Raw genomic sequence first — 22,125 nt, forward strand, 5'->3', positions numbered from 1 at the left:
AGACCGAATACAGTATGTGCTCCTATTAGCTTGCAGCATATATTGCACAGCAGAAAATAAGCGTAATAGATTCAACAACGTAAAATGTGAGATATACTCGATGTGTTTGAGAGTGAAAGAGAGAGAGAGAGAGAGAGAGAGTGAAAGAGAGAGAGAGAGAGAGGGGGGGAGGGAGATGGGGGTGAGAGGGAGAGATAGAGAGAAAGAAAGAGAAAAAGAGGGGGGTGAGAGGGAGATAGAGAGAAATAGAGGGAGAGAGTGAGACGAGGGGTGAAAGAGAGAGAGAAAGGGAGAGAGAGTGAGATAGATCATTCCCACTAGGATGTTATTCACTGTAGATACTGATTAAATTAAATCGGAGAGCCTGAGGCTGAATAGCCCACCATGAAATTATTGTAACATAATAACCATTACCCACAGCTCTTTTCTTTCATTTATTTATAATCATTACTAGAAGACAATAACAATTAGCACCCAACCCAAATCCACCCCTCCCCTCAAAACAACAAGAACAAGCATTACAAAAGTCATCCTAAAGGAAAACAACAAAACAAGACCAAATAGAAATAACATACAGGTCTGATTTCAAATAAATCAATCCCCATAGAGACAGCCATGAGACCTGACATATCGCAAAAATATACCTATATATACACTCTCTGCTGCATTGTAGAAAATACAATATATTTTTAAGGGGTGAACACACGAGGGTCGAACCAGAATTGCACTTAGTTATGGGTGTCACAGTAATGTTGAAATCTGCATTGCTGACACGGAACGGGAGATGAGCATTTCATCGTACACCGATACAAAAGAGGGTGAAACGCCGTAAAGCTGTAAATCTCTGAATGGCTACCACAACAGATATCTACATGGGTGAACGGGTGGCACTGAATAAACATAACCATGCACTTAACAGCTGCGGGAATAGAAAGGAAATAAGAATGCAAACTGTCGCCCCCGGTTCGGGGGGGGGGGGGGGGGGGAGGGAGTGGGACGCCATCTTGTGCTTCGCCGCGATGGTAATTGATGTCTGATGATGCCTGAGGGGCCCCGTTTGATATGGTAGGGCTCCCACCGGACGCCCCCCCCCAGGCTGCTCCTGTTTCTCACGTTCCGTCTTTTAACGCCCCCGACTTTTCCCCCCGTGGCTCCTGGAGACCACTCCGAAATCCTTCTGAGGGCAGGTACGAAAATAAATAATAAAGTCCGGCCGATCGCGGCGCCCCTGCTACTCCTCCTCCTCCGGCTCCTCGGGCGCCAGCAGGAGGTCCTCCTTCAGACACTCCCGGAAGTACGACAGCAGGGAGGAGGTGAGGTGGCGCTGGCTGTTGTGAGATAGAAAGTGTCCCTCGTCTGGGTAGATCTGTTCAAAGGGGGGGGACGGAACGAGTGCGGTAAGTGGGCAGCGAAAACCGGATACCGAACGCTCTCATGCATACATGCGCGAGGGAAGAGACTGATCGGGGATTCCTGAGAAGCTGGAAACTGTCCAATTCATTTTGGTCCCCTAAACGAATTACCTGATATTGATGTAATTACCCTCAAATTAACATCACATAACATAACATAATGGGGATAACAGGCCATTCAGCACAGCAATGTTTGCCTTTTCCGACCCATAAGTGTACCTACTGCTTAGTTTGCATGAATAGTATCTAGCACCGTATCAAGCCTGGTCTTGAAAACCCCCCTGTGTTTCTGCCTCCACTACTATGTCCTGGCAAGCTATTTCCACACAGTGTGGAAAAATTCTTCCTAACGTCTGTGCGAAAATGTATCCTTTGCCGATTTCCATTCATGCCCTCTCGTTCTGGTAACGGGGACAGTCTGCACTTCAACCTCATTGTCCAGTGTGACTTCAAATGGCATGACACGCTGGAGCACAGCGCCAGCCAGAAGAACAGCGGTCGTACCGCTGTCCAAATACTTTCGGGCTGCGCTGTATCTGTGTCGCGGAACATCTAAGCAAGCGTTCTCCACAACGCAGAGCAGGCCGCGTGTCAACGTGACGCACGAACGAGCGCTCAATGCCGTGTGTCAAGACAAGCTAAGAAAGGGCTGGATTTGGGGGGCTGTAGGCACGTGTACTCCACTGTAATCAATACGCCACAGGCATCATTAAAGCGTGCGCCTCAGATTTCTCTCAAAGAGCGCACCTCGCCTTCATTTGTTCGTAGTACGTACAGTCGGTGAACAGAGGATCCAGCGGGTCGCTCCACGTACCTGAATTGTGTAATTTGCACCGACCCTTATCAGGTTTTTAATCAGCTCGGCCGAATGCTGAAAATGAACATTGGCTGAAAGAAAGAAACACGTCGCGTTAGGCATGGAAGCGCTGGAACGCTGTCGATAAAATAAAATGAAACGTCAATATCTGTAGGAACAGTAGGTACAGGCAAAGTCTTCGTCGAGCAATCCGTTCAAAACAAGAAGTGTTACAGTTGCCCCTGTTTCTCAAACCCCTGGACATGATTTCACGCTAGCGGTGTTTTTGCCTTAATACCGGCAACCAATTCAGACCCAAGAAGCCAGGTGAGGTGAGTTAACTGTGTAATTAACCACTTTAATTGATCGATTAAGTGCTTAGTAACAACAAAAGCCAGCACACCCTGTGGCTCTCCAGGACCAGGAGTGAGGACCCCAGCACACCCTGCGGCTCTCCAGGACCAGGAGTGAGGACCCCAGCACACCCTGCGGCTCTCCAGCCCCAGGAGTGAGGACCCCAGCACACCCTGCGGCTCTCCAGGACCAGGAGTGAGGACCCCAGCACACCCTGCGGCTCTCCAGGACCAGGAGTGAGGACCCCTATGCTACAGGCTGCTTATGCAGTGGCTTATCAACACAGCCGCGGCAGGGTGAGAACACTTGTGAGCTACCCCGGTGAACTCAACGTCCCGGCCGACGACTTACCTTCGACTCAAACTGCTATAACAGTGTCTAGGCTACACGGCTCAGCCTGCACTCCTCATAAGGGTATCGCACATCGACAGAGCCCTCGGCGACAGCAGGAATAACAACAGCAGCAGCGGTAACAACAAAGACGGATGTGAGATTTTCATTCCGTCTTTCGATGTTAAATGTGGGGGGTCTGCTCACCGTCTGAGATGCCGTGCACCAGCATCAGGCCGTGTTCCTGGGGGCCCTGGGTGTTCTGGGCGTTCTGCAGTGCACTGGATAACTGCAGGACCCAAATCAGAGCGTGTGAATACAGGCACCCTTTGATTGAGGTGACAGTGTTTGGCAAAAACACAAGTCATGTATGCGCTTGATGCGCTATAAAGCGAACAGGCTTCGAAAAAACATCGACGCGGATGTAATTACCGAACAGTTCCAGTCGCAAAAACTAACCCGCTACCGCAATCATTCACTCCGATATGACAGAACTATTTATGCAGAGCAACAGGCGCGAACTGATGGAAAATCCGTAAATAAATTTGCAATCACGCATGGATGCACGCAATCACACACACACAAAGGTGAATGCCGCACAAACTGCCACACACACACACACACATACAGTAGACACACACACATACACACACTCTCTCGGAACCTAAATGCCACAGCACTATAGGGCAGTACAGGATGTACTTTAAGTAAATATATTAAATAAATGCATATAAATAATTATAAAAAAAATCTGAATAAAACATGTGAAAGCCTATGTTAGTGATTAGTTGGTTTTATTGGATTCTTTGCATGATTTCCAGCTGAGGCTGCTTTCACTCCTCAGATTAACAGGGCATTCTAGATAACGTGCATTAATTTAAATGCAGCACATTACCCCGAAACCTCCCCAAATTCACTGTGCCCCTGATCCAGTTTCATATCTGACCATGTGGTGTGTGTGAAAGAATCAAAGGAAGACAAGTGTTGTCGGATCCATCGCACTTAACCTGCAGTTCACATGTTCTCCTGAGATGGCGCTCTATACAGTTCGAAGGCAATAATAGGAGCACACCTGTGTGTGTGATCAGTGGGAAGCATGTTTTCCACCATGCCGTGGAGTCATCATGGGAGCGTGCGTGTGTGTGTGTGTGTGTGTGTGTGTGTGTTTGAGACACTATCGTTCTGATTTGTACAGTGGGCACTGTGCTTATGTCATGGAGTCCGTTACAAGCGCTCACCACAACAGCAGACCACGGGCTGAACACAGACAGGGTGAGCCACACGTGTGAGACCACTCCCACTCGAGCAGTTTAGCAGGCTCTGGGCCAGATAGCGACACAACGACAACTGTGACGGGTGTGACAACTCACCTGGTACTTGTTGTTGTTCTCGGAAGGCATGCCAAGGTATCTTTCAGAAAACGCAGACGCTGAGGACACAGACATGTAAATATATGAAATAAACAAGCAAATAACCATGTAAGTAGACAAATACGATCTGTTCAGGAGTGCGTATACATTGAATCATTATGGCACGTACCGTCAGACAGAATTTGCTTTTACCTTATATACTATATGAAAAAAAAAGCGACACTGTGCATTTACATCACATTACTGAAACTCCGAGAATCCTCAAAAAGGAAAAGTAAAATTATTGCTGCATTCAATCAACTGAATCACTAAGCTCTCCAAATTGGCAGAAAAAAATATATATGACAAGCACCACTTGATATTTAATGGGCCCCTTAAGATAGAACTGAATCATATCATTGGCCCCAGCTCAAACCGCAGTGCTAATGTAAAACCTTATTCCTGTCAGCTTTTACACATTTCTCACTTCTTTGCTGTTCTATTTATCGACCTGAATATATATTCACATTCTGACGAGCCAGATGTCAGGTAATTCCCAAAGTGTATTTTAATGCAAAAACCAAGGAGAAAGTTTTATTTGGCAGTTTCTTCTGTAAAATGTATGACTGTATTTCTCCACAGCAGTGCAAATTGCAAGGGTAACAGGGTAGATGTGTATTTTTCCCTATGGAATTAGCTCTTTCATGTAGATTACAGAAACCATATTTTCGAGTCTGATTCAATGCACACTGGGGACACTGAAAGGTAATACAAATGTATTTAATCTGCATTTCCTACACTGGCAGAGTCTGCAGAGGAACCTCTATTTCTCTCCACAGGTTTGTGTTATAACCTCCCACCCGAACCAGCATAGATACTGCATTCCAATAAAGATAATGAAAAGTTGAATTTTGTGCATCAATAATAAGGACTGATCTCAGCTGAATACAGATATATATTCAGTGACCACTTTATTCGGTATTTATTGCACTTATTTTTTGTACTTATTGGTTTTCCGCTGCTGTAGCCCCACTCTAAGGCTTAATGTGTTGTGTGTTCAGAGATGCATACCACTGCTGTAATGAGTGGTTATTTCTGTTACTGTCACCTTCCTGGCGGCTTGAACCTCTCCTCTGACCACTCTCATTAACTAGCCATTTCCACTGGATGTTTTGTTTTGTTTTTCGCACCATTCTCTGTAAACTCTAGAGACTGTTGTACATGAGAATCCCAGGAGATCTGCAGCTTCTGAGATACTCAAACCACCCCGTCTGGCACCAACGATCACTCCACAGTCAAAGTAACTTGCTTTGCTTTGATCTGCATGCTTTTGTGCATTGCATTTGCAGCCACATGATTGGTAGAGTTAATATTTGCATTCAGCTGGTGTACAGATAAAGTGGTCACATTATTTTTTGTTTTGTTTGTTACAGCCTCATATGTCTTCCTGGCTGTTAGCATGTGACCAGTGAAGCATTAAAAAGACATAAATAACAATCCGTTCACTCACCATAAAATGTCCAGTCTGTTACTGGAGACACTGCAACAGCACATTTGACCAGGCTCTCCGCTGACTTTAGAGTCTTTATTGTAATGTAGCCTCCATAATCCTTTAATTAAACAAATAAAACATAAACAGGTGCTTTTCCGAAACATTTCCAAGCAATTATGATGAAAGAAACCAGGAAAAATGTATTGGGAAAAGATCATTCCTTACATCATACAATGAAATAAAATGGAATTAAATACAATGATGATGTTAAACTTGTGAATTGTTGACTACTGCAAAAATAAAAATGAAAATAAGCTTACCATTCCAAACATCCCTATTCGTGTGCGATCAATGTATGGGAATCTCAGCATGTACCTGAAACAAAGTCAAAATTTTAAATAGATTATGCTCAATGAATAATGCATAATATGAGTATTATCCAGCCTGTCAATACAGATTATGTACACCAGATAATTACTCTATGCCTCCAACCATTTTCATTTAATTCCAAGGTCATGCTAGTGCTTAAAAGAGCTCTTAGCTGTCACCATCAGGGGCAACATTAAACTTCTGTAAATCAGATCCTCCTAAGACCTGGCAATTCATTTTTAGTGGATTTTTTCTGGTTTTTCTGATCTTAATCTCAAGAACCATAACTATATTCTACTATGGTGAAAACTTACACTACACTGCACTACGGCATCCAATTTCTTTGAATTCAAATACTTTCTGAGCTTGCCTGGTGTATTGGAACCTATGAATGGAACTCTCAAAATGCACAAAGTCTGTCTTCTGGTCCTCTTGGTTGGCTCGAATGGCACACTATGGCAGCGGTGTGGCCCTGCACCAGTGCTTACTCTATGGCAGCGGTGTGGCCCTGCACCAGTGCTTACTCTATGGCAGCGGTGTGGCCCTGCACCAGTGCTTACTCTATGGCAGCGATGTGGTCCTGCACCTCCACCGTGCCCAGGCGCAGGTGAACCTCGTACAGAACCCTCTGTCCTCTGAACCCGGTCCCTCTGCCGTCCAGCCGAGCCACGATGACACTCCCCGAGCTGACCAGAACCGAGTCCCAGTCCAGCTGGTACCGCTCGCTCACAGACTGACTCCCAGGGGTGCCATCCCTGCAGCGCAAAAACACAGGCCCGCCTTCTCTTAGATCTGTTTTCAGCAGCAACGCCGGCCTGATTACAGGGGCTTGCATCACAAACCTAATCCAGGATTACTCTGTCAGCTGGGTGACTGCGCTGAGTAAAACCCGGAACAGTTTTTTCTACTTCAGTCCATGTTCCAGATTTGGGACAGTTCCAGGTTTTACTCGGAGCAGCTATCCAGCTAACTCAGAAATCATGCTTCATGATACAGGCCCTAGGTTCAGGCAATGTTACAGCAAGCTACATCCAACCAACAGCAATGAAAAGTGCAAACTACCTTCTATATTTTCACAATAACAAATAAATAAATAAATATTACTTGAGATTACTTCAGCCAAATGTTGCACAGGGTCCACAGAGGAAGGGTTACAGAATGGGACATTCACAGAAATGTTAGCAAGTGTAGCATGGTTAGCTCGGCTGGTTCGCTAGTAAGCACGGATGGTGCAGCGAAGGCGAAGGCTGGTAGCGGGTTGTCGCGACAACACTCCCCGATGACATAACCCTCAAATTCAAAAGAACGTTGTTGCCCTTGGCTAGAGGCGAGTTCGTCTTTAGCTGACTGGTAACGCGTTCGTTCAACAAATATTTGGACAAGTGAGAGGCCGGGGGTTCAAATCCCACCTCGGACTCAGGCAATTTCTCACCTGTTACACAAGGAATGCTCTCCTTGTCAGATAAACAATGAAATTACAAAATTACAATGAATGAATGTCTTGAAAAGATATGATCTTAATCACGCTTCAACCTTTTCACGTGACACTGAGTGTCCGTGTAATACAGGAACAGAGGACTGATACCTACACAACCAGGAGAAGGCCGTACAGCTGTGTCTCGGTGAAATCAGGGGGGTACGAGATCTTCAAGGGCAGATCTGTACAGAGAAGCGAACGCATTACAAAAATACCGAACATTAAAAATCAACCAAGCTCGCGCTGGAAATTGCATTACCGAAGTGCTCGATGGGAACAGTTCTGAATTCTGTGTGCTGAACTCTTCTATTTCTCAACGCAGCTTTCAGAATGGTGTTGTTTTCCAGGATAATGTAATCTGCACATGAGAAAATAATAGTAAAAAAAAAGGAAGCAGCATTTCAGCAGATGAGTCAACCAAAGCTTTTACCTTCAATTCATTAACACTTTGAAAGCATTCTCTGACAATTTTCCAGAAAATAATTATGAATACAAAAGAAAAGAAGATGATTTTGTATTTATGTATTGTAGTTCTTACAAACATTCTTTCAGAGAAAATATCTAGAGTACATTGTTCACAAATGGTTTGTTGCAAGTACATACGCTCCGATAATGTGTTTTTGTTTCTGCAATTTGTTTGCGGCTTTGATTCAAATATAATGTTGTCAATGCAAGTGTTTTTCGGCCCTTTATGAAAGACTTGAGACAGATTGATGTCCCTACTCTACCAGAGGTTTCAGTAGTTCAATCAATTGAACTCTTGTTATAATGTCTCAGGTTCTCTCTCCAAGTTTCCCACTGCAGATGTTCAGATAGACCACAGCTAACTATTTTTTAAATATTTATTTAATGCCAAGAGACATAGCATCATAACTGCCAGTTTACACCAGGGTCATGTAGCTGATGTTCTGCATACAGAGATTATAGCTATTGCTAGTTTCCAACTCCTGTCCCTAGTTAGGCTTTTTTATGAAAAGAAAAGAAAAATATTAAAAATAAAAAATATATATAAGTCTGTATAACTCTATTTCATTTTTAAGCAGTTTTAAACAAAGTATTGATATACACTGAACATATATCCCCAAAAATACAATGGTAAAAAATGCACTAAAACCTGAATATTAAATCAATACATACTGTTTGAATTATTCAGACTCAGTACGGCTACGACTGGTACACCAGGACCTGTTCAAATGAAAACGGAAAATACTGAATACAGGAGCATTCCCCTTTCTGTTAAAAATAAACTCAATTAATAAAAAAACATAACATTCATAGGCACACAACGAGTCAACAAGGGCCGAAAACTGCTGCTTTTCTGGATGACAGATATTTTATGCAATACGTGTATATACAGTACTGTGCAAACGTTTTAGGCAGGTGTGAAAAAATGCTGTAAAGTAAGAATGCTTTCAAAAATAGAAATCTTAATAGTTTATTTTTTATCAATTAATAATATGCAAAGTGAGTGAACAGAAGAAAAATCTAAATCAAATCAATATTTAGTGTGACCACCCTTTGCCTTCAAACCAACATCAATTCTTCTAGGTACACTTGCACAAAGTCAGGGATTTTGTAGGCATATAGTCAGGTGTGTGATTAATCAGTTATACCAAACAGGAGCTAATGATCAATTTAATATGTAGATTGAAACACAATCATCAACTGAAATAGGAACAGCTGTGTAGGAGGGTTAAAACTGGGTCAGGAACAGCCAAACTCTGCTTCCAAGGTGAGGTTGCTGAAAACAGTTTAATGTCAGAAGTCATACACCATGGCAAGACTAAGCATTACATTACATTACATTACATGGCATTTAGCAGACGCTTTTATCCAGAGCGACGTACAACGAAGTGCAAACACAAGTATAAGTGCGAAGAGGACCTGAGAGGACAGTATAGTTCCGAGTCCTAGTGTAAACATACAGATAATCAGAACCCTTGAAGAGTACAATCAACTTCCAAACTAGCATATCACAGTTTGCAGCTAGAATACCCTGAGTACAACAATACAACAGCCAATAAAAAACAACAATATCTATACAATCTATACATAAGTGCCATTACAGTCTAAGACTAATCATGGTGGTGAGTTAGGGAGGGAAAGGTGTAGCCTGAAGAGATGAGTCTTCAGTCTGTGCTTGAAGGAGGTCAGAGACTCTGCTGTTCTGACATCCACCGGGAGGTCATTCCACCACCGTGGGACCAGGACAGACAGCAGTCGTGAGCGTGAAGTACAGGTGTGGCGAGGGGGAGGTGCCAGACGGCACAAAGTGGCAGAACGGAGGGCTCTTGTTGGTGTATAGGTCTTGATAAGCACAGCAACAAGACACAAGGTATTTATACTGCAATAGCAAGGTCTCTCCCAGACAGAAATTTCAAGGCAGACAGGGGTTTCCAGATGTGCTGTCCAAGCTCTGTTGAAGAAGCACAAAGAAATGGACAACGTTGAGGACCATAGATGCAGTGGTCAGCCAAGGAAACTTAGTGCAGCAGATGAAAGACACATCATGCTTACTTCCCTTCACAATTGGACGATGTCCAGCAGTGCCATCAGCTCAGAATTGGCAGAAACCAGTGGGACCCAGGTATACCCATCTACTGTGCGGAGAAGTTTGGTCAGAAGTGGTGGAAGATGGAAAAATTGTGGACAAAAAGCCATACCTCTGATGTGAAAACAAGGCCAAGCAACTCAACTATGTACAAAAACATAGGAACTGGGGTGCAGAAAAATGGCAGCAGGTTCTCTGGACTGATGAGTCAAAATTCTAAATATTTGGCTGTAGCAGAAGGCAGTTTAAGGCCTAAGGGCTGGAGAGCGGTACAAGAACGAATGTCGGCAGGCAACAGTGAAGCATGGTGGAGATTCCTTGGAAGTTTGGGGCTGCATTTCTGCAAATGGAGTTGGGGATTTGGTCAGAATTAATAGTCTCCTCAATGCTGTGAACTACAGGCAGATACTTATCCATCATGTAATACCATCAGGGAGGCATCTGATTGGCCTCAAATTTATTCTGCAGCAGTCCTGGAAGTGATGGTATGCCCCCGACAGAGCCCTGATCTCAATATCATCGAGTCTGTCTGGGATTACATGAAGAGACAGAAGCGTTTGAGGCTGCCTAAATCCACAGAAATCTGGCTAAGATGTTTGGAACAACCTACCTGCTGAGTTCCTTCAAAGACTGTGTGCAAGTATACTTAGAAGAATTGATGCTGTTTTGAAGGCAAGGGTTTTGAAGGGTGGTCACACACCTGATTGATTTTATTTAGATTTTTCTTCTGTTCATTCACTTCTGTATTTTAATTAAGCCAAAACAAAAAAGTGTTACAGTAGGTTGTTCGCCGCTCTGCCCTACTCTGTATTGTCTTTTTTACATTACATTACATTACATTACATTATTGGCATTTGGCAGACGCTGTTATCCAGAGCGACGTACAACAAAGTGCATACCCATAACCAGGGCTAAGTGCGCTGAAAGACCCTAGAGGGAAGTACAATTTAACTTTTATATCTTCTGCAGATACATCCATATTCCAGCTGTACTGAGCAGACATTCAACACAAATGAATGCAAGTGTGTGTCTATCACTGTGTCTCCATCGGTGACAGGCACACACAATTAACGCCTATCATATATATCAACATATTATCGACAAATAGTTGCTTGTCACAAAAAACAGCTTTTAAAAATACAACAGTAATGGATAGAGTGAATGTTTCGTTAAACGTGTTGACAAAATGAATATATTACCGGGCTGCAATTGGGCTTTTAATTAACAAAATAAAAGATGAGTACAATTCAATGTGCCATGGTCTATAAATAAGTAAGAATACATTCTAGTGGAAATAGACAACTTAAAACAAATGTGTGATAATATAAAACATTGCAGTTTTCATCTTTCATTGCAATTATATTTTCCCATCAGACTATTTTGAATACAAGATTCACTTTGCGTGGTACTTTTAGTTTTTTGTATTTGACGCAAAAACTAAACTTGCATTTACTGTACTTCCTGTAATCACCAGTGGTGCTATCATGAACATGTGCAGCCTGTAGCGTAGTGGTTAAGGTCCATGACTGGGACCCACAATACCATCCCACAATAAGTAGCCACAATAAGATCCACACATCCTTTGGGCCCTTGCGCAAGATCCACACATCCTTTGGGCCCTTGAGCAAGGCCCTTAACCCTGCATTGGCCCAGGGGAGGATTGTCTCCTACTTAGTCTAATCAACTGTAAGTCGCTTTGGATAAAAGCGTCAGCCAAATGACATGTAATGTAATGTGTTTAACAGAGGTGGAAAGTCTAGGGGTCAGGAAGATAAAGTTCCGCTACCACCCATGAACTCGGCCAGCCAGATTTCAGCGATTAGTTCTACCTTCTGGCTGAAGGATTGAAACAATCAATTACCAAGGTCATGGCTCCAGAATCCGGCCAAGAAAAGTGATGCAAAAGGCCAACAGATGGATCTTCATCATCTTCATTATCTCCTTAAGATTAACTGAAATACTTCAGTAGCAAATATGTATGATGCAGTGACCCTGATTGTCACAGCAACCTCCCTGGGCAGAGAAAACTTGGCATGCTGCACTTAAATGGTAAATGGTTGGCATTTATATAGCGCCTTTATCCAAAGCGCTGTACAATTGATGCTTTCTCATTCACCCATTCATACACACACTCACACACCGACACACCGACAGCAATTGGCTGCCATGGAAGGCATTGGAAGGAGCATTTAGGGGTTAGGTGTCTTGCTCAGGGACACTTCGACACAGCCCGGGTGGGGGATCGAACCGGCAACCCTCCGACTGCCAGACGACTGCTCTTACTGCCTGAGCCATGTCGCCCCACTTGGCACAAGTGTGACAATCAATACAATAGCAGTGGGTTTTGTCATCTCAAATCCAAACCAAAATGCACATTGTGCTAAGATATCCAATGGACACAGACCCTTCTCACACTCGGACAGCCTGTAGCGTAGCGGTTAAGGTACATGACTGGCACCCAGAAAGGTTGGTGGTTCAAGCCCCGGTGTAGCCAGGACAAGTTCTGCACAGCCATTGGGCCCCTGCTTTGCTCCAGGGGAGATTGTCCCCTGCTTAAGACTAATGAACAGTAAGTCCCTTTGGATAAAAGTGTCAACTAAATAATAATTATATCACAGAATACATGATGGCGAAACGTAGGTGCTGTTTACCTTTGCAGCGGAGGAGGACGTGCTGATGGTCGGGGCTGATGTCGGCGTCGAAAAAGGTGCAGTGCGCCCTGCTCAACTCGCACGTCAAACATTGCCGTGGAAACGGGTCCACGGTAGACACTCTGTGATCGACACAATGCTTTTTGCATTAGCACGCACTACAAACCACTCACGTGGCGCATAGCGTCAACAACACACAAACCTGAGCAGCATTGGGCCATAATGATGATTTTAAAATACATTAAGCATTTTATTTTTTATTTCTACTTAATCAGCAGGATAGTTACACTCTTTTTGATTGACCAATCAGAGTGTTCTCAGAAAATGACCAACAGTGTATCCCATAATTACCAGGACCATTTATCTCCCATTTAGTTTTTCAGTTGAAAAGTAATCCCTGGAACAAGTATTTTTATCTAGAACACTAAATAAATAAAAATCTTGCCTGATGAGCTGTGTGAATGCCTAGACCTACGTGCTTTCAGGAGGTTTAATTACCTCATGGTGCCACAACAATTAATTTGGTAAATTAAAAAAAGAAGCTTTTTTGAGAATCTGAACATTTATCAAGTGTTATCAAGTGTCAAAGGGGTATGAGTTGGCCTCTTCGCAAGGCACGTTCCAAAAAGTGTTTTTCTGTCTCAGAAGAGGGATGTTGAGCACTTTTCTCAATTAGCAGTGGGCAGCCTCAGTACCGGCCCTGGGGAGCAGGCCCGTGTCTATCGACCGGTTACATGGTTTTCATTTCATTTTCACAGAACAGAGAAAAAAGTAGCTTTTCACCTGAACAGGTGTCTCCTTCGTGCGGAATGCTCCGTACTGAGGAAATATCTAGACAGGGAAAAGCAAAAAAACATAAGCCACGTTAACATAAGACATGAACTAAGGCAAGAGCAAGTGCTTATTAACAACAATACATTTCCAAACCTGGCTCACTCAACCTGTCACTTAATCATTCCCTGATTTAATTGGCTCAGCTGGTGTGTGGTGAGTGTTCTGCCACAAAATGGCTGCCCCTGCATCACCCAGGTGGGTGCTACACATAGCTGGTGGTTGAGGCGAGTTTCCCCCTCATGATTCTGAGGTACTTTGAGTGGTGAGAAAAAGCACAGTATGCAGTAAACGTAAGGAATTACTTTTTATTATTCTTTACTCTTTGAGCCAAGAAATTAGGGCTATATTAAGCAACATAGAGCATTTTGTGTGCGGTTTGTTTTGCTCGCTTAAATTGCTTGTGTTCCGTTTTCTCCTTCCAAAAGAAAAGCTACTTAGCAGGTCGATACTGGCCTAGACCTCTCCTTAACTTTAAATTAAAAGTTCTTGTTATTTATATGTTATGTTATTTTCCAGTTTGGGAAGTTCATTTGGTGACCACTGAACACAAACGATATTTTCTGATATATAAACACAGTTTAGTTATGGCAAAATGTTGATTAAATGCGAGCCTTAATTAGGCCCAGAGCATGATCACTCCCTAATCTGTTCCAGCTCTGGTAAATAAGATGAATGTGCAATGTTTTCTCGACCACAACCCTCCGAACACAATTTCACACAATGCCAACAATATCATATTTTATGAGGGCTATAAACATTTTATGGAAGCCTTAATGCAGTTGATTGAAACTCTGAGAATGACAGCATCATTTGAAAACATAATGTAGCCGTATTTCAATCATTTCATCAACATCCAAATATAAAGCAATCGCTCATTTCATTATTTTTTTTGTGAACTGCAGAATGTTGTCCTAAAATTCTGAAATATGCTCATGTAGCTCATCTATCCAAATAATCATGTCTTAATCTTTCTCATTTGAAGCAAAACATACAGTAATTATCCATCAATCCATCCATCCATCCATCCATTATCTTAACCCGCTTATCCTGAACAGGGTCGCAGAGGGGCTGGAGCCTATCCCAGCATACATTGGGGCGAAAGGCAGGAATACACCCTCGACAGGTCGCCAGTCCATCGCAGTACAGTAATTATTATTATAAAAATATGATATTAAAATGCAAGTTAACGGAGCACAACTTAAATGTGCTTATAATATCTTATAAATATCCATCCATCCATCCATCCATTATCTGAACCCGCTTATCCTGATCAGGGTCGCAGGAGCCTATCCCAGCATACATTGGGCGAAAGGCAGGAATACACCCTGGACAGGTCGCCAGTCCATCGCAGGGCACACACACACCATTCACTCACACACTCATGCCTACGGGCAATTTAGACTCTCCAATCAGCCTAACCTGCATGTCTTTGGACTGTGGGAGGAAACTGGAGTACCTGGAGGAAACCCACGCAAACACGGGGAGAACATGCAAACTCCACACAGAGAGGCCCTGGCCGACTGGGATTCGAACCCAGGACCTCCTTGCTGTGAGGCAGCAGTGCTACCCACTGCACCATCCGTGCCGCCCCTCTTATAAATATATAAAAAAAAATAGATATAAATTCTTTTGCCATCCTCACTCCAAGCTGTGGGTGTGAATCACAGCGAATCAAACACAGCCGGCTCAAACACAGCCGGCTCAATCACAGCCCTCAGGTGCTTCAGCCCCTCTGACGGACACCTGCGGCGGCGGAGATCACACTCACACGCTGCGGTCGTGTTCGTCGTACGCCATCACCGTGGTTACCTCCCAGTTCCCCGATGTTAAATGACGCACTTCACTCTGATCAGCCCTGGACTGGGAGAAAGCAAAAACGGACAACACAAAAAATACACAAAACAAAGACATAAAATGTCACGTATGCTCGTTTCCAGGCTCAGACGGAACTGCTGTCTAAGACTGAGCTAATTGCAGATCGCAGGATGAAATGGGGGGAAGTGGTTTTGTCTGTGAGCCACGAAAGGCAATCGAAGACAAACCACTTCCCCATTTCATCCTGCGATCTGCAATTAGTGTGTCAAATATGTAATTGTTTAGGATCATAAAAAAAATATTCTACACTTTACTGAGCTTGCCTGGGGTATTGGAACCTACAGTATGAAATACTAAGGGAAATTGCCAACATTGGCTCAGGCGGTAAGAGCAGTCGTCTGGCAGGTGGAGGGTTGCCGGTTCGATCCCGCCCTGGGTATGTCGAAGTGTCCCTGAGCAAGACACCTAACACCCAAATGCTTCTGACGAGCTGGTTGGTGCCTTGCATGGTAGCCGATTGCCGGCTGTGCGTGTTTGTGTGTATGAATGGGTGAATGTAGAGAGCTTTGGATAAAGCCTCCATATAAATGCCAACCATTTACAATTATCCCCGCCTTCTGGTCCTCTTGTTTGGCTCAAGATCCTGGCTAATAACAACCAGATCCTCTCCAGTCTGACATTACTGGTCAATTCTGAATCACGAGCAGGCTTGACTCACCTGACTCGTAAACATAGCAATGTGATGGAATTCTCCTTGGCCCCCCTGTTTCACTGGGACTGTCAGGAATAACTTGGTGCCATCTTTCGAAAAAACTGGTTCCTGGTTCTACAAAAAACGTGATCATTTGGTGTTTTGATTATTCATATTTTAAAAGTCACAAGTCACAAGACATTTCTAATTGACATTAAGCATCCTTATAGAAGACAGATTATACATTACAAATTTTCATGACAAAATGTGGCTATTTGTATATACACACTTTATTAGGTAGATCTGCATGCTTTAATGCAAATATTTAATCAGCCAATCATGTGGCAGCAAGTAAATGCATAAAAGCATGCAGACATAGTCAAGAGGTTCAGCTGTTTTTCAGACCAAATGGGGAATGGGGAAGAAATGTGATCTAAGTGACTTCGATCATGGAATGATTGTTGGTGCCAGACAAGGGTGGTTTGAATATCTCAGAAAGGGCTGATCTCCTGGGATTTTCACGCACAACAGTCTCTAAAGTTTGCAGAGAATGGTATGAAAAATCCAGTGAGTAGCAGCTCTGCTTGCAGAAATAATGAGAGAGGTCAGAGGAGAAGGGCCAGACTGGTCGAAGGCTACAGCAGCAGAAGCCTTAATAAGTCTAACAAATACGTCTATTAAATACCTAACAAAGCTCATTGAGTGTAGAATAGTCAAAAATATATGGGTTCAAGGTTTTTTTTCTGCACGAAATGAACTTACCTGTTTGGTTAACCAGAGTTCAGAAGTCTCTTCGTGTCTCTAAACACAAACCAAAAAACTGTATTCAACATCTCACTAGAAGTCCCATTTTGAGCATGCACTTGTTCCGTTGCCAAAATAAAACATTAACATTCAACGAATAACCTCAGAGTATGGACAATAAACACTTAAAATTACATTTTATTCTACTTGTAATCATTGCTTCAGGTACTGTTGCTTAATCATGTTCACTAGCCTTTTACCCCTGAAGAAAAACTCTGTAGCTGGTATAATATCTTGCTTGTTTTTAATGGTTCACTGGCACTAAAAGTCTGCAGAAAAACTTCACATCTAAACGAGCTCCGGTCGTGTACTTTTAAGTTGTGTACATTCGGTCCCTATTAGACACATTTAACACTGAGGATTTTGCAGTGTACTGGGTAATAACTAATTGGAGCTTTAGAACACATCTTTCTAACTGCACCGAAAGTCCAAATTCCAGGAGACTAAACTTGAAAAGTTGTACTTATAAATGTTCTGGAAGATTAATCACACTTCGCAAATACCCACAGCAGGCGCAAATACATTATGCAAACACCAGACCTGGGTCAAATACACAATTATTTTCTACACTTTACTGAGCTTGCCTGGTGTATTGGAACCTAGGAAATATGTAAATATGTAAAACAATGGTACTAAAGTGCGCAGAGGTACGAATGTTGCCCGTATGACGTGCGTTGATGCCTGGATGACAGGTCCACACACCTTGATGCAGGCTCCGATGGTGGTGTCACACACGGTCAGGACGGACACGTTCTGGGCCCGGTTCAGCCACCGCACCACCGCATTGGTGTTGCTGATCCACTTCACCATGGCCACATAGTACTCCCTGATGGGAAACCTCCTCATTTCAGGATTCATTAACATCACAATGTGTATTTTGTTAGTGTAGCCATTACCAGACTTGGTAACGATGGTCAATTACCATCTGTCTCTGTAACATCTGACAGTAATTTTTTTTTTCCCATGCTGAAGGATGGCAAAAGGGATCGTACATGTTTGGTTCCAAAACAGGAAACAGGAAGTGACAGAATGTCACAATGCAGTTCCTTTCGACTGAGACTAACTAATTTGAGGAGATTAGTATTGCCAATTTCACTTTGTTTGATTTTTTTTACAATAATGGTTATTACATTATTGGAATTTGGCAGACGCTCTTATCCAGAGCGACATACAGTTGATTAGACTAAGCAGGAGACAATCTGGAGCAATGCAGGGTTCAGGGCCTTGCTCAAGGGCCCAACGGCTGTTCGGATCTTATTGTGGCTACACTGGGATTAGAACCACCGACCTTGCATGTCCCAGTCATTTACTTTAACCACTACGCTACAGGCCGCCCCCTATGTTATGTTATGATGTAAATAACTTGAGCACCAACTATATCTCTGATATACCAAAACATCTGTGTTATTTATCACTCTCACTCACTCATTTCTCACTTAAGTAGGATATAACTTTCAATTCATAGAGAAGAGTATGGAATGGTAACATTTGTGTTCAGAATCTTCAATCCCATGGCTTAAACACTGAGTTTAATACCATTTCAATTTAGGAGTAATATAGTACACAGCCAGTTCTGTTGGAACCTTGTATTGGGTGATTGTATACATTAATCATAACCTTTCCTCAAAAATAGATTATTTAATTGTTATATTGTAGATTAAATATAATCTTTTATTATTAAATATAATTAATAAAAAATGTATCCAACTAAAGCAGCATTAATTCAATCAGGAGACTTTTTAAATAAGAAATTATTTTTATACTGTACCAAACTGTGATTGCAGTTACTGTTTCATACCCTTTAACTAAGGTTTTTGGTCACAGCAGGCCAAATCGGAGAGGATATGACATTTGAAGAACATTGAACTGGCTGGCTTCTCAATACGTTTGGCATTGCACATTGGCATCAACTAAATTAAACCCTTTGACAAGTACATTTTTCTGGAATGTTTCTTTTTTTTTTCTTTTAAAAACTCATATTTCTTTTGCTTTAAAATCCCAGTAGTGGTTGTTACATCAGCATTGGCATGTGCAGTTAAGAACATTATAATCACATATTTCTGAACTTACACCTTGAAAGGTTAAAGCCACACCTAATCCAAACACATAACGGAAGTTGGCTGTGTATGAGCCATACGGTACCTGGCCTGCAGGCTGTCTGGAGGTGGCAGCTCCTGAGTATGGGTAGGCCCGTACAGGTTCACCACGTACAGCTTCACGATGGGGTTGGGCTGGCCAGCCTGTCAGGACAATCAAACAATCGAACAGTCATACGGGGCGGCCTGTAGCGTAATGGTTAAGGTAAATGATCGGGACAAGGTGTAAATGACTTTGTAAATGACTGGTGGTTCTAATCCCCGGTGCAGCCGCAATAAGAGCCGCACAAGCCGTTGGGCCCTTGAACAAGACCCTTAACCCTGCATTGCTCCAGGGGAGGATTGCCTCCTGCTAAGTCTAATCAACCGTATGTCGCTCTGGATAAGAGCGTCTGCCAAATGCGAATAATGTAATGTAATGTCATTTCACACTCGTGAGGTATCGGTGACATGAACCACCGGTATGCATTTTCAGCTCGTCTACTGTAACCAAACTGTATTACCTGTGCTGTCAACTGTAAACGATCACATGATTGACCGATTCAATTTGTATCATCATCATCATCATCATCATCATCATTATCATCATCAATGGGCAATATGTTCTGAGTGGTTTTATATAATTTGCTCCTTTCCTTGATAACTCCAGTTAGCGACTGTTCTTTATTGATTATTCAGTTAGTGACAGTTTACTCAGTTAGAGTGACAGTTTATTCTGTTAGTGACAGTTTATTCAGTTAGAGCGACAGTTTATTCAGTTAGAGAGGCAGCTTATTCAGTTAGAGCGACAGTTTCAGCCAGCTCACAATTCAGTTCAGTTTTGTGCATAGCAAAGCAAATGCATATTGGATTCAGTAGGAATCCTAAAGGAATACAGTCAGAATCTAATTTAAGTGGATACCCGATTCGTAGTACCATGGGGAAACTGTATTACTACAAAAAAGGGAAGCGTTTGGTGGAATAGTGTGGAACTTGTGGAAATCAATGATATAAAAATAAAAAATAAAGTGGATATTTGTGCTCAAAATTTCAATACTGCATACATACAGTAACTTGTATATGGCATTACATGCATATATAAGCAGTTCTTGTGTTTTTTTAACCAATGTTAATTGAATGTAGGATGCCCAATCATACTTGTCAGCCAGTTTAGTCGCTGCAACTCTCAATGTAGGAGACCAACTGCTCTTGCCTGCTTGTCACTGAAGTGGCCATGTCATGTTACCAAGCCTGTGTCTGGTTAGAGTGCTTCAATTGAACATAAGTCCATAAAGGCACTGTATATGATGATGACAGCCAGCCACACAGCCTACCTACATGTAATTGAGCAGAGCCATGCATTCAGGAACTACAGTAGATAAAAATGTATTGTATTTAAAATACGTATACAATGTCTCTTTATATAATAGACTGTTCCCAAGCATGGCACTGCACATCTCTAATCTCAACCTGACTTGCCCTGGGTTTTGAAGTCCAAAGAAAAGAATACAGGAATGAGAGAACACTCCTCTTCGCACTTGTGCTTGTGTTTGATCTGCACTTCGTTGTACGTCGCTCTGGATAAGAGCGTCTGCTAAATGCCATGTAATGTAATGTAAAAGAACATAATCAGAGAACTGAATGAGAACTAAACCATAGAAATGGTGTGTAGCAGGTAATGTTAGAGAATGTTCTGGGTTGATTACCCTGCAATATTAAAACCCTGTCTCACATAGCCCCTAGCCTGGAGAAATAAAAGGGAAAAAAAGACACCATTTTGCAGAGGAGGGCTGAAGGGTAAATTGAGACGTGATTGGCTACTCTTTATAATGAATGCTGGGAAATCTCACAGGAATCAACCAATCACTGCTGCCGATTCTCTAATGCTTGAATGAAGGAAGCAGGGCATTGCTCCCTTTAACAGAAAAAAAGCGAGAAAGAAAAATAAAAGTTATTTATTCAACTGAGTCACATGATACTGCAGGGCTGTGAAACACAATTGTATGACCGGAAACACAATAACTTTATTATAATTATCATGATTATGGTTATTCCTGGGTTCGAATCCCCGTGGGCCGGGGCCTATCTGTGCGGAGTGGGTTTCCTCCAGGTACTCCGGTTTCCTCCCACAGTCCAAAGACATGCAGGTTAGGCTGATTGGAGAGTCTAAATTGCCCATAAGTATGAGTGTGTGAGGGAATGGTGTGTGTGCCCTGCGATGGACTGGCGACCTGTCCAGGGTGTATTCCTGCCTTTCACCCAATGTATGCTGGGATAGGCTCCAGCCCCCCTGTGACCCTGTTCAGGATAAGCGGGTTCAGATAATGGATGGATGGATGGATGGATGATTATGGTTATGATTATTATTATAACTGTACTGCAAATGCAGTCTCTCTCTCTCTCAAAAACATACAGTGATTCATTACGCCTTATGAATATATAGAATCTGTCTTCAATGGTTTCAATGGCACCACATTATTTACAGCTCACATACCTGTATGGGTTCTCTTTACAAAACCTAATCTCTCGGGTTCCAGAAACATGCGACACACAATTTCAGAGGAGTAGCCCATCCACACACAGCCAAATGTAATCTCAAAATGCTCTCTCCCAATAAGCCTCTCGCTCTCCCTCCCTCCTGCCCCACCAGCATGGATCAATGGCATCTATTTAAACTCCAGATTAAAAAGTATTGGCGGTTTGTGGGATCATGAAGCCCAAATATTTTTCCCCAGCTCCACGGCTGAAATGAAAGAGAGGCAAGCTTTGATTCTCTAAACCTGTCTCCCAAAACACCCGCCACAAGAATGCCTCCCTACCTCTGTTCCTGTCCACAAGGCTTCTGGATTCCCAAAATATCGGCGAGAGACCAGAAAATGTGTACCAACTCCCCCTTTCCCTTGTAAAACATGTTTTACTTGGACAGCAATCATTGTTGTTATGTCGAGGACCAATTATTTTAGGTGCTGCCTGCCACTGTTTTTGGTTCTTCCTTTGTGGTATTTATGATCGCCATTTCTTCTCTCTTTGCTCAGACACAAGAGACTAGCAAATACAAAACTCTGGAATGGAAATTATATTTTAAAAAGTGCTTTTTCAGCGTTAATGCACATGGTAGCATTAGT

The 22,125-nt window shown here is 42.7% G+C and overlaps 1 protein-coding gene across 2 annotated transcripts in view; it reads right to left on the reverse strand.

Moving 5' to 3' along the window:
• Nucleotides 1–434: 434 nt before the first annotated feature.
• LOC133123802 (inactive dipeptidyl peptidase 10-like) overlaps nucleotides 435–22,125 on the reverse strand; it is a 136,967-nt gene continuing 115,276 nt past the window's right edge. For both annotated transcript variants that reach the window (XM_061234370.1, XM_061234371.1), the window contains exons 10-26: nucleotides 19,068–19,165; nucleotides 17,628–17,751; nucleotides 16,884–16,922; nucleotides 16,149–16,256; nucleotides 15,384–15,475; nucleotides 13,565–13,612; nucleotides 12,782–12,903; nucleotides 8,717–8,764; nucleotides 7,839–7,937; nucleotides 7,692–7,761; nucleotides 6,663–6,857; nucleotides 6,054–6,108; nucleotides 5,752–5,851; nucleotides 4,263–4,321; nucleotides 3,100–3,181; nucleotides 2,227–2,300; nucleotides 435–1,366 (exon numbers count right to left, since the gene is read on the reverse strand). In XM_061234370.1, the coding sequence (XP_061090354.1) occupies nucleotides 1,232–1,366; nucleotides 2,227–2,300; nucleotides 3,100–3,181; nucleotides 4,263–4,321; nucleotides 5,752–5,851; nucleotides 6,054–6,108; nucleotides 6,663–6,857; nucleotides 7,692–7,761; nucleotides 7,839–7,937; nucleotides 8,717–8,764; nucleotides 12,782–12,903; nucleotides 13,565–13,612; nucleotides 15,384–15,475; nucleotides 16,149–16,256; nucleotides 16,884–16,922; nucleotides 17,628–17,751; nucleotides 19,068–19,165 (1,548 nt within the window). In that variant the 3' untranslated portion in view covers nucleotides 435–1,231. The remainder of the gene's footprint in view (nucleotides 1,367–2,226; nucleotides 2,301–3,099; nucleotides 3,182–4,262; nucleotides 4,322–5,751; nucleotides 5,852–6,053; nucleotides 6,109–6,662; nucleotides 6,858–7,691; nucleotides 7,762–7,838; nucleotides 7,938–8,716; nucleotides 8,765–12,781; nucleotides 12,904–13,564; nucleotides 13,613–15,383; nucleotides 15,476–16,148; nucleotides 16,257–16,883; nucleotides 16,923–17,627; nucleotides 17,752–19,067; nucleotides 19,166–22,125) is intronic.

Source organism: Conger conger, chromosome 3, assembly GCF_963514075.1.
Source record: "Conger conger chromosome 3, fConCon1.1, whole genome shotgun sequence".
NCBI lineage: Eukaryota > Metazoa > Chordata > Actinopteri > Anguilliformes > Congridae > Conger > Conger conger.